We start from the raw sequence: 12,502 nt of genomic DNA on the forward strand, positions 1-12,502 counted from the left end.
AGGACTAAGAGAATCAAAACCAAAGGGTAAGTGACATTTTTGTCCTTCAGGTATGTGAAAACAGGAATTCTATGGCCTTATTTTTTCTGATCCTCACTATTCTCTAATGGTATCAAACATACATTCCCATATTCTGAGCCAGGCTGGTATAAACAAGCTGCATCAGATTGAGTAGGGCACATTTTCCTGGGAAATCCAATTTCACAAGCTTTCTGTGTTATTTTATTTTTTTTTCCTGGTGACATATTAGCCATTCCTTAGTAGACAAAATGCTCTCTGAATGTTTTAACCACTGTGTTCCAGACCAAGAGCCAGCTCAGCACTGCTGGATGGTAAGCAAGCTTTCTTCAGCCATCATCCCTCACTGGAAGGGTGGTTTTGCTTTCTGGGGTGCTCTTTGCCTTCCCTCTCCAGGCAGGGGTTGGTGATGCTGCCCAGCAAACCCCCTGGTGCCCGGGGCTGCCTGGGTGCAGCCTGTGCCCAGAGCCAGCTCTGTTTATCTGTGAATGGAGGTGCCTCAAGGTTCATAAATCTGTATGCAGTAGTATGGGTTCTCTAACAGCAATTCATTTTAATTATGTGAGACATAAAAAGACCACCTACAGATGAGACAATGCAGCTGTAAGATTCTCAAGGTTACTATGGGGAATACTTCATAACTGAAGTATGTTTTCCCAGAGGAATTCTACTACCATTTGATTTAATTTTTAATTTTTACATTTTAATCAAAAATAGATCAAATGGTGGTGTTACCTCCTGGGAAACATACTTCAGATATGAAGCAGTCCATGTTCCTTTTAAATATGTAAAGCTGCCATTTATGTATAACTCATGAATGACACCCCGTGTTGCAAGCAAATATCACGCCGTGATTTCGATATTGTTTCCTTAACAGCAGTGGGATGGTACACAAACACCCCCACCCCTCTGCTCTGCTCTGCAAGGAGCTGGCATTAAACAGCAGAAACCAATGTCACAGCTGCCTGTGAAGAGTCACCACGTGTGCAGCAGTCCCAGCAGGGACCGTGTCCTGTGGGACAGCCTGAACCCCAGGGAGGAGTTGTTGGGGTTTGGGAAAGCTCTGGAGTGAAACAGAGGTGCAGGCAAGGACAAAGCTCAGCATCTGCAGGGGGTGTGGTGTCTGTCAGGGTGTGACATCAGGGTGTGGTGTCTGTCAGGGTGTGGTGTCTGTCAGGGTGTGGTGTCTGTCAGGGTGTGGTGTGAGGGTGTGACATCAGGGTGTGGTGTCTGTCAGGGTGTGGTGTCTGTCAGGGTGTGGTGTGAGGGTGTGACATCAGGGTGTGGTGTCTGTCAGGGTGTGGTATGAGGGTGTGACATCAGGGTGTGGTGTCTGTCAGGGTGTGACATCAGGGTGTAGTGTCTGTCAGGGTGTGGTGTCTGTCAGGGTGTGACATCAGGGTGTGGTGACCTGACAAATAAATTTGTTGGGTCCTTTGCAGCCAAGAACAAAGCTCAGCATGTGCAGGGTGTGATGTCTGTCAGGGTGTGATGTCTGTCAGGGTGTGGTGTGAGGGTGTGATATCTGTCAGGGTGTTGTGACCTGACAACCACACTGCCAGGGAATGGCAAATCCAGTTTTTAAAGCTGGTGAGGACAGGTTATTTGTTAGTTCAGATCAGCTGATGCCCACCTGCTCTTCCTGGGATTGTTTTCTTCATGTTTCAGAACACAAGATGCCCAATGGTTTTCCTGATCACTCGTAAGGGTTAGGAACACCTCAGGAAGAGAGAGCAACAGATGAGTCCTGGTGCTCCTTGACATGGGATGTTTCCCACTGTACCAGAGGTGATCCAACTTAAGGAGGGGAAAAAAGCCCCCAACAACCTGGAGATGCAGATGGAGACAATCAGGTGAAAACCATTAATGTTTAACTCTCTTAAACCAAACCTGTAGAGGAATTACTTTGTTTGGAAGTATTGATTCTGCATATCATTGATACCTCTGGCCCAGGAGGGGGGAGCAGGGAGGGCTGCACTGCACAAATGGAAGTGACTGATGCAAACTGCAAACAGCTTTTATTTACCTGCATACTTCAGTGTCTGCAGAATGCAGTTAACTCACTAATGGAATGACAACACCAGCCAGTTCCAAGCAGTAGCCAAAGTGGTGTTTAATGCTAATGCTTTTGCAAGTAACAATTTACAAAATACAAAACTAAAAATCTCAAGATTATATCATTTTAACCTGCACTGGAAACAGTTCTGCTATGTACACATAAATCATCACTCGGGTTATCTGGTGTATAAACCACAGTATTAGGAAATATAAAGTGTCTATCATTTTTATCAATAAAACAAAATCTCATACAAGGTGAAGAAAAGTCTTACAAAAATAAACTTTGTGGTGCTACTGCAGATTTGACACAAATCTGCTTTAAAGAAATATTCACCTGTCCCAACCTGGACAGCATCCATCCCAACAGCTTTATGCTTTGGACTGGCAAATCCTGAAGCAGATTCCAAGCACAGCTCATCTATTAGGAAAAATACCACGATTGTAAACCTATACTATACTAAAATATTAGACTACAGCTTGTTTTCATACTGGCTGTACAGATGTATTCCTTGCCCTGCTAGGAATCAGGAGTAAGGAATGACACTGTAGCTGGAAGATTCATGTTTAAGTTTATCCAGAAACATCTGGAATCTCCTGTGTGGAGATGGGGATTACAGTGATGTTTCCCAACAGGTGAATGTGTTCCCAGCCAGCTGGAGAGCCCAGGTCACACTTCAGAACCAGTAAGACCAGCAGCCACTTAGCCTGTGGTTTCACTCTGGGACACCCTGAACAGAACAGCTGAAATGTTCCTTTGGAAACACTTCAGGTAGGAGCTGCAGCAGCCCCAGAAATGTGAGTAAAAAAATCTGTTCAAGTTTTTGTTAGGGCTCCCAGGCTCCTGCACCAAGGAAGGCTGTGGAACACTAACACAAAGGTACAGAGCAGTTACCCTGCTGCCTCCTGCCTCGACCTGCAGCTCCCACAGGGTTCTTTTTTCTGGTTTAATATTGCAAGCCAGCTCAGGAAAAACAGGAAGGAGGGAGGTGCTGCTGCTTACAGATACTAGGAAGAGCATCCTTATGCAGCACAAATGCAGTATGGGGTGTGCATATCCACACACATGTGAATTTGAGGCCAGGAACTGCTGCTCAAAAACTGGAGATAGCAATGCTTAATGAAATGAGAAAAGTCAAGTTTAACATTCTCCTGATAGCCAAGACATTTTCTTCTATCAACAAACAACAGCAAAGAAAAAAGTAATAGTCAGAAACTATAGGCATTTTCATAACTTCTGTGATGTTCAAGGCTTAGGATGCCTGCAAGAAACCCTGACATAAAATCCTGGTTCCGTATTTGTGACAAGTCTCTCCATTCCAAGTGTGTCCACATGCCATCAGCCACCAGAGCATGCAGGAGACTGAAGTAGTGCTCCCCCTTTGACCCAGCCTGCTGCTTTTGCAGGGAACTAACTAGGGAAGATTGTCCCAGAAAGTGAGGATGCTAAGGAGGGAAAAATTAAAACACTTATTCTGAAGGACCAGAAGGATACAGATAGGTTTTAGCACAAATGTTTGCTAAGGAAGAAAGGATAAAGTTCTCCTGTTTTGTTCAGCTGTACAGATGCAGCAATCTCCAGGGACAGTCTGGAGAGTCAGGGTGGACAGTGTAATAAAATACCTGCACAGTGTGCAGTAACAATGGGAAGACTGATATGAGAAAATTACATTAAAATCGAACACCAGGATGACTTCATCAGCCCCTGTAATGCAGCCAGGAACTATCACCAGTCCTGTGATGGATGTGCAGGAAGACTTTACAAGAAACAAGTGAAGGTTAGTCTGAAAGGAGAAGAATTTAAAAGAACATGGCAGAAAACCTACAAGGAGTGTAAAGAAAACCAGTTCTTTCCTGGGATTACCATATTTCATCCCTGAATAAACTACAGTTAACTTTAAGCAAGCAGAAGAAATATAAATATCTGTGAACTCTTCACATGATGAAATCTGAGTTATCTAAATGAAAAGCACCCTTTTGGTTTGATCATCTACAGACACATCCCCCGTGTTGTACATTTGCTGGAATACTCATCTGGATGCAATGAAATTACTTGTGACAAGCAAGTAAAATGATGTTGGATGACCAGCTCAAGACTTTTTAGACAGACTGGTTCTATCACAGTAACTGGGAAGAGAGTCATGGAAATGTCAGAGGGTATCTGAAATTTGTGAGGACTCCACAAAGCTGAACTGCTATTCATCTTTGCTTTATGGAGGGTTGGTTCAACTAGTGCTCCTGTTTCTGTGAATATATTTCTATTTAATATCCATTCCTGTTTTCTCTTACTCACTTGACACATTCAAAAACTCTGCTTGTTATAAATGAACTACAAATGTAGTATGTAAGATACCTGAACTGGATGAATATTTCAGATTTAAATATAAGTTTTACCAGATTTTCACTGGCCTCCACAGCTGCAAAGCTGAGTAATCATCTGAAAATGAAGACATTTCTCTCCTCCTGTTTCTGCCTGCATCTGGCTGAGCCAAAACTTCACATTCATCAGTGTGAATGCAAGGAGAAAGTGCCCAGGAGAGACAAGAAAATCTCCTGTATCAACATGACCTTTGGCCCAGTCCCAGGTGAAGAACGGGCCAAAGGCCAGATCAACCAAACTACTCTAAAACATTAAATCATTTGTGGTTTCCTTTTTCTTTTTTAACAGACACTGAGCTACCTTCAGAGCAGAAGCATTTTGTTCCAGTGTGAAGCCAGAGACACCCACACGTGAGCACTGAACAGGTAAGAGCTGCAGCTGAACACCCCGTGCCCTGGGTGAAGGTGCAGATCTCCAGCTCCCAGGTGCATCTTTACAACTTAAAAAGAAAAGCAGTGGTGCTGATCTGCTGTCTCTCAATTTCTAGCAGCCCAGGATATGATTGAAGTGTCCCTGAAATGAAAAAAAAATAAAAATTAATGATACTATAAGTTATGTCATCAGAAACAGAGCTCTTTTTCTCAGTGTGTTTTTAAACTTTATTTTAAATGAATCTGATTGTTCCACCAACTGCATCATCAGTGTTCTCTTTTTTCCTGAAGGATAAAAGAGAAGAGCAAAGAGAAGTCAAGAGCAGCTCCCATACACTTAAGAGACTTCCTAAGCTTTGGTCAGACAGTTTGCATGAAAGCCCACATGCCATAACCTCTTTCACTGTCACCAGCAATTATCTCTGAAGGGTTTTGGCCACAGCCACTGGTAAAGGTCCCTGTCATCTCCTGGTGGGAGATTCTAGTGCTCCTCCTGCAGTATTGTGGCACACTACCCAGTGCCAAATTACAGCTGTGACCAGAACTTCTCCAAAGAAACAAACAAAATTACAGGTTTTAAACAGTGTGCTTGGGACAGCCAGAGGAACCTGGCTGAATCAGCTCAGAGCCAGCACCCTTCAGCTGCCCAAATCCTTGCAGTTCTTCAGAGAAGTCAAGATGCTTGTGCAGGGCTCTGATGGCTGCTGGGTCTGTAGAACAGCTCTGGCATCTCCACACTGCTGTATTTTTAGCCCATGTCTACTCTTTGGAAAGGAAGTTTTCAATTAGAGGAAAAAACAGAAGATAGAATGGGATTTCTGTATGTTTTATTATGATCCAGTAAATCAAGGAAGATATAAAAATGGGGCAGAGGAAGTTGTATGTTACTGTTTGTTTCAGTCACTTCCTAAACTCTGCTTTTTAGAGTGAATTTGAAAAATGTGTTTGCAGTCTCTGTTTTCCAACTGCTGCTGGAAACAGATTAGTTTGTGCTCTGCTGGCATGCCTCAGCAATGCTAAATCAATCTGCCTTCTTTTATTTACATGCTTTATTCCTGAGGAATGTAATTGCAGGTTTTATTAACTTTATGTTTTATGGGTCTAATACTTAGGAACAACTCTATCTTTTATGTCACAGAAAGAAAGTTAATATACTTACAGATTCCCCAGCAATACATCTTGGGCAAGGCTGGGCAGTGCCTCTGCTTCCATGGTTTTCAAAAATCTAATGAACAAAACCATACAAAGCCATCAAAAAAAAAAAAAAAAAAAGGTGGGGGGAGCAATTGTGATTTTATTGTGAAATATATTTTAAATGTCATCTTCCAAAAAACAGATGTTGTTAACAGCATAAGCATACCAGTGAATTCTGCTTTGTCTTTGTAGCCCAGTCAGGGGGGATTTTCTGCTTAGAATCCAGCTCCATGGCACAGTCAGTGAGGTGAACACCAGCATCATTTGGAATGGTTTCCAGTGGCTTGCATGCTCGCTTCTGAAAGAGCCAAAAGGAATGGTCACATGCCTCTGAATGAAAGATTTCAGGGTTTTAGTGTTTATGACTGATGCAGGGATCTTGCATGCATTTGGAAGACCAGCAAGTTAGCAATGGGCTGCCAGGCACTGGGCCAGAACACCAGAATTCTGTACTGAGCACTGCATCTCATGCAGGATGAGCAGGGGATTCTGCAGTGTCTGTGCCTGGGGGATAAAATGCCCCTGGGAGAAGGAGCAGACTTCACCCTCCATTAGTGGGTAATTCAGTTTATCAAAGGAGCAGATCAGGGGAAGCTGTGTGACATGACTAATTACAGCAAGGAAAGGGAAGGAAGACCCTGAAGCCAAGTCAGACAGCTATGAAGACTTATTTTGTGAAGACTTTTTTATCTCTCTCCAAGTACTGCCACCTTTTTGCTTCCTGCTCTTGGAGCTGCTCTGGAATGCTGAAGGCCACTGGGATGTGGTGGGAACCACAGGCACTGCACCTCTGGAGGGAGGGCTGACTTCAGCAGGGATGCTCTGCTCACCATGCTCAGCCACCTGACCTAAGAGTGGTACCCAGAGACCCCAGGTAAGGAGCTGCTGAGGTTAAGATGCAAACCTGTGGACAACCCTGACTGGGAACCTTAAGAAGAATATCCTTGTGCTGTCCCATGCAGTGGGAGCTCTGCCTGCATCCCAGGGGATGCTTGAAATTGTAACAGCAAACCAACAGAATAATGGGACATCTCAGAACTGTCTCAGGGTCTGGTTCTGAATTCCAAATAGATGCACGTGCTTTGAAATTTTTTTCTGCTGCCTTTCTGAACAAACTTTGTTTAAGGAATAACAATATTCCATCTCCTTCACAAGGATTTCACAGGCAGAAGATGCATTGCCACAGAACTAACAGGCTATTGAAGCACAGAGACTAAATTTAAAATTTGAATATCTTATGCAAAACCAAAACGGATCAATACAGCAGGAACCTCAGTGGAAAACAGTTGAAATGAGAACACTGTTGAGAAACAGAGGATATTTGGATGGGGAGTAAATCAAAAAGTGAAATATGTATTGTACTAAGAAAGTGAATAATACAAAAACAAAAAGTCTGAGAAGTTCCCCTAAAGATAGGCCTCCTTCCACTGGGAAAACATGCTCTTTGCAGAACTCGTCCTTCATTCAAAGGACGTGGTGGCACAGCACTGTAACTGGCAAGATGTGGGAGATGAAGGAGAAAAGGGAAAAAACAACTTACTGCCACACATCAGAAGAAATCTGGCTTATTAGAATAAATTCAAGGTTTTCTGTTTTGGTTGTTTTTTTGGGGGTGGTGGTGTTTAAGATGCTAAGCACCAGTGCCAGGAATTCAGCAGACAGGGCACTGGGCTGACAAACCCTGTTCCCATGTCCAGGCAATCTGTGGAAGTTTCCAGCAGAGCCTGGCTCCAGGGAGCTTCCACTCTCTGGAACTCTCCCTCTTAGGTAACCACACCAATGCATCAGTCCTGTGTGTGTGCACAGCACAGACCTCAAGCAGGATGCAGAGAGCCTCTCTTTTCCAGCTGGAAAGTCCTGGAAAAACACATGCATTTGCACTGATGATGAAAGGATAAAGGCCTCACAGCTGCTGCTTTTCATGAACAGTGAAAGCAAACTGGTGCAAAAACCAGATGCATCAAAATAACTCGTGTGCAATGGAAAATATTTTTAACCATTTGCCTTTTTAATTTAGCAGTGAGATTTGAAAGATCTCCCATAAATTTAACATGCTCATTGCATTTACCACATTTTTAAAAGCCAGGGTAGCCTCTGGGTTGTTTCATTACCAGCTGTCCTGCAGGTATAAAAAAAAAACAAGGTCTCCATCCAGCCCAGCTCTAGTTCACCTCCACTGGATCCCTTCTGGAAAGGGCAGTGACAGCCTCGTGCAGATGCTCAGACACAGCAGGAGCTGAGGGAGAACAGAAGAACCTGGAGGGAACCTTCCCCAGTCACAACAGCCACGAGCACAAGGCACTGCATGACAGCAGCACCAATAAAAGGGTGATTAAGATCCAAAATAGCTGCCTCCCCAAATCCAGGGATCAGCCTGGCCCTGCTTGCTTCAGCTGGAGCTCAGAGCTGTTCCCTGAGCAGCTGATCCAGTGGGAACATCTCTGCAAAGGCTGATGCAGCATTCACAAGGACTTCAAGCCCTCGTACTGGCAATGCCTTAAAACCCAGAAAAATTCTGTCCCACCTCTGGGCAGCTGGCTGATTGATGCTTTTGTCACTGGGCAAACTTCAAGTCACAAAGAAGAAAGCTATTACTTGCCTCTCTAACCTCAAAAGAAGGAGAAATTCTTTCTTTCCTGTGTAACCCTGCCAGTCACCATCAAGAAAGTTCACTCTGCAAAAAGAAGAATCCTTTTATCTGATAAATAAGTTTTGTCCCTAACTACACAAGTTTTTTCTCAAGACATGTGAACAGGGGTGATCTGAGTAATGATGGAGGGGAGTGTGAACAAGGCGGTAAGTTTTTCTGGGAACTCTAATTAACTTCTGACAGATGAACACCTTGGCACTTATTAAGAAGAAAGAAGCTTCCAAGGTGGTGGATGAGACACACCGTGTTGGAATGAGTCTGGCTGGAGAAACAGACACAAGCTGGGCTGAAATGGGAAACCACAGCAGAAGCACGACCTGGAGCTGCTAAACCACACCGTCCTGTGAGGCACCTCCCGCAGCAAGAACAGGGGCACAGAGGAGGACAGCGGGAAGGGAAAGCAAGAAACAAAACAAAAAGGGTTTTTAGAGGAATTCCTCTCTAAACCGGAGATGGTGCCCGCAGGCTCCCGGTGCCGGGGCAAAGGCTCCATGGCGCTGACCCAACAACGGTACCGGTGCTGGGGGAAGCCAAGGGACACCGACACCTCGGCCCGGCCCTGGTCCCGGCTCCGCTCCCGCTCTTTGCGGGGCCGCTCCCGGTACCGCCGCCGCGATGCCGCCAGGGGGCACCGCCCGCACCACGGCCCGGGAGCAGCGACCGCAGGGCGGCTCCGGGACACCCGGTACAGCCCCCGGGACAGCCCCCGGAGCCTTCACAGACCCCCGTACAGCCCCCGGAGCTTTCACAGTCCCCGTACAGCCTCCGGATCCCCCGGTACAGCCCTCGAAGCCTTCACAGCCCCCGGTACAGCCCCGGGAGCCTTCACAGCCCCCGTGCAGCCTCCGGATCCCCCGGAACCCCCGGTAAAGCCCCCAGAGTCTTCACAGCCCCCGGGACCCCCGGTACAGCCCCCGGGAGCCTTCACAGCCCCCGGTGCAGCCCGCGTTGCCCCCCCACACCCCGCAGCTCCCTCAGCCCGGTGTCCCACGGCCTCACGGATCCCTCCCAGCCCCGGTGTCCCTGAGGGCCGCCCCGCAGCCTCCTCCCGCCCAGCCCCGGGGCCCAGGGCCTCCTCCCGTACCCGCCTCGGCCCAGCGGTGGCCCGGGCAGGCGGAGGGAAGTCCCGCACCCCCCTCCCAGCGGTATCTCCCGCCTCCTCCTCCTCCTCCTCGCACGCAGGAACTCACCCGCTCCGGTTCCCCCGGCCACGGCGCACTCAGCGCTCCCCGCCTCCCCCGGGCGGGCAGCGGCAGCGCGGCCATGGCGAGCGGGCGGGATCACCCGCGGCCACGGGCGGGTTCTGCCGGGGACAGCCCCGCGGCTGCTGCGGGAGGGGGTGCGGGGCGGGGCCGGGACAGGAGGCCCCCGGGAGATGGAGGGTGGCACCGGGCCGGGGATCCGGCAAGAGGGGTGGGGGGTCCTGCGGGGCGGACAGAGCCGGGGGTGTTGAGTCAGCACCGTCAGTGTACGAGCTGGCTCTGTACGAGCGTCCTGAGTGTTCCCTGAGCTGCTAATGACAGAATTAAAAGCAAGAATTCCAAGGAATATTCGAATGCCCGGTAACCCCCCGGCTCGTCCTGGGCAGGAATGGTGCTGAGTGCAAGGCAGGCTTCGGTTTTCCCTTTGGATTTCTTGTTTAAAGGCAACAGGAAAATATTAGCCCAATTTGAGGGTTTTTTTGTTGTTGTTGTTGTTTGGCTTTTTCTTTGATTTTTTTTTTAATTTTTTTTTTGTGCTCATGTATGTGACTTCATGTGATTTAGAGTCTCATTTCTCTGCCTGCAGGCTCCTGGAGTGCCAAAACATGGAAGAACACAACCTGGATGGAGGTACAGTGAGGCTGGAACGAGTGGAGAGTGTTAAACTTGAGACAGCAGATGGAAAAAAATAAAAATAAACAAAGATACTTCTTAGGGAGGAGTAAAAAGGCTTTGCCTGTGTGCCACCTGAAGGAAAGATCAGAAAAACCACCATCTAACCCAGTTTTATCTGTTCAGTGTGTGTCAGCAACAGTTCAGCTGTTTAGGTAACAGCGTGAGCAGGGCTGCTGCCACCAAGGATTTCAGCTTATTTTGCATTTAGATCTCTCCCAAAGAACCAAACTCCCCTCGAGTCCCAGCAAAGCTCATTAGCTACGTGGAAATTAGAGCTAGGAACTGCCTCGTGCCCAGCACTGTGTGCATTAGGAAAGCCAAGGAATGAGAATTCACTTCCCAAAGACAACCCACAGCTCTGAGCAGCAAGGACTGAGCACTGAGCTCACCAGAACACCTCGGCTTGGCTCCTGGGTTCCTAAAAGAACAGGCTGCCCTTTGTTATTTCAAACCAAGTCACTGGAAAGCACTTGAATTTCAATCACATTTCCAGAGAGTCATTCAGAAGCCTCCAAGGATCATCTGCAAACTCCCTCCTGTGACAGAAGACCAGAAACATTCCCACGGGCTCCCACCTGAGAGCTGGCCACACAGAAAGCACAGCAATCCACAACAGGCAGGAACTTCTTTCACTTTAATTCTGAGAAGATCAGCAGAAGATTCTTTTCTGGAGGATGACTCTTCTTTGATGAAGCTAAGGTATCCTCTGCACCCCTTATCTCCTTCCAAAGGGGGAAATCAAAATGCAAGTGAGAAGATGTAACTGAGCAGAATCCAGCAGTGTTCATTGCTCTCTTGCACTGCTGAAATTCCAGGTAATATCCAACTCCTTCATTTTTGCTGGGTGTATCCTCGCTCACTTGCCCTTTCTGCTCTGCTAGATCAAGCTGCTTGCAGGAGGGCATACGTACTGTCAAGCTGTCCCTGGCATTCATTCCTTCTAGAGATCATTCTTCACCAGGGATCCACTTGTACTTACAGTACGTGCTCTGTCATTCCTTGAGCCTGAGGGTGTATCACACAAAAAGAATCCACAGGTTCTTTTTTTCTTTAACGTAGAATTTGGCACACCTGATGGAAAAATAACCCTAAATCTAGGCAATCCAGTTTGCAGCACTTCTGATGCAGAAGTCATTTCAGGGCTTGAACCAGACCCAAATCCATTCACATGAAATCAGACTCATTTAATTATTTCAGAGCCACCTCTTCCAGTTCCACCCCCAGACCCTGTTTAGGAGTCTTGCCAGCACTGCGGACTGACTTCCCATTTCAGATTCCTGTGTTTGGACCAGGATGCACTGTAAGAAACAGGCATTTTGTGGCACAGCCATCTAGATGTGTCAGCATGTGGCAGGGGGTCCTGCTGTGCAGGTGTAAACGTTGCAAACAGCAGCTGTGCTGGGAAAGCCTCCTCTGGCATGGAAACCAGGGGGTTCAGAGGTACCTCTGGGTGAGTACAGCTCTCCACCTCCACGGGCGTTATTCTGAAGAAGCAGCAGCTGAGCTTTGTCAAGAGGTGATGAGGGGTATGAAAGCTCATTCAGGAAGTTGTGAAGAATGATCATGTAAATCCACACGGGTGATTTTTGTGAGGTGATTAATTTCTTGTGAGGTGAAGACTTCGTGGCCTGAAGTAGAAATGCAAATGCTGCAGTCTTTAGGAGCTCAGTAACAAAGCAGAGGAAGTAACTTTTGCAAACCTTTCCAAGACACTGTGCGAATTAAGAGGCCAGAAACAGAAGACATGCACATCTTCTGCAGGGAACACCTGACCCAAGAAAACCCTCTCCAGCAAAGAAATGGAGATGTACTTTGGTTGTCTGAGGCTGCTTGTTGCTATCCACAGACTATCAGCTGGGTAAGCTTTTTGATTTTACTTAAAAATACACCCCAGCCACATAAAAATGGGTGTATTTTATATAAACGAGGATTGTTTTCCTCACCCATAAAAGATCAG

The 12,502-nt window shown here is 46.8% G+C and overlaps 1 protein-coding gene across 2 annotated transcripts; it reads right to left on the reverse strand.

The window, feature by feature from the left end:
- Positions 1–1,378: 1,378 nt before the first annotated feature.
- C6H10orf143 (chromosome 6 C10orf143 homolog) lies at positions 1,379–9,938 on the reverse strand. Of its 2 annotated transcripts, none has more exons than XM_030453651.1 (4): positions 9,859–9,938; positions 6,185–6,316; positions 5,984–6,049; positions 1,379–1,845 (listed from the first exon to the last, which is right to left on the reverse strand). In XM_030453651.1, exons 1-4 carry the CDS (start codon positions 9,931–9,933, stop codon positions 1,627–1,629), a joined length of 492 nt encoding a protein of 163 aa, XP_030309511.1. In that variant the 5' UTR covers positions 9,934–9,938; the 3' UTR covers positions 1,379–1,626. The 2 variants fall into 2 exon arrangements, with proteins under 2 accessions (XP_030309511.1, XP_030309512.1); XM_030453652.1 differs by lacking the exon at positions 1,379–1,845 and adding an exon at positions 3,249–4,966.
- Between the last annotated feature and the right edge of the window lie 2,564 nt (positions 9,939–12,502).

Source organism: Calypte anna, chromosome 6 (assembly GCF_003957555.1).
Source record: "Calypte anna isolate BGI_N300 chromosome 6, bCalAnn1_v1.p, whole genome shotgun sequence".
Lineage (NCBI taxonomy): Eukaryota > Metazoa > Chordata > Aves > Apodiformes > Trochilidae > Calypte > Calypte anna.

Bases quoted from the DNA above. Each gene is read 5' to 3' on its own strand.
- C6H10orf143 (XM_030453651.1), bottom strand. From the start codon at position 9,933: ATGGCCGCGCTGCCGCTGCCCGCCCGGGGGAGGCGGGGAGCGCTGAGT. The intron at 6,317-9,858 runs GTGAGTTCCTGC...TGGCTCTTTCAG, and splicing joins GGCCGGGGGAACCGGAGCGG to AAGCGAGCATGCAAGCCACT. The intron at 1,846-5,983 runs GTAAGTATATTA...CTGCATCTCCAG, and splicing joins GATGTATTGCTGGGGAATCT to GTTGTTGGGGGCTTTTTTCC.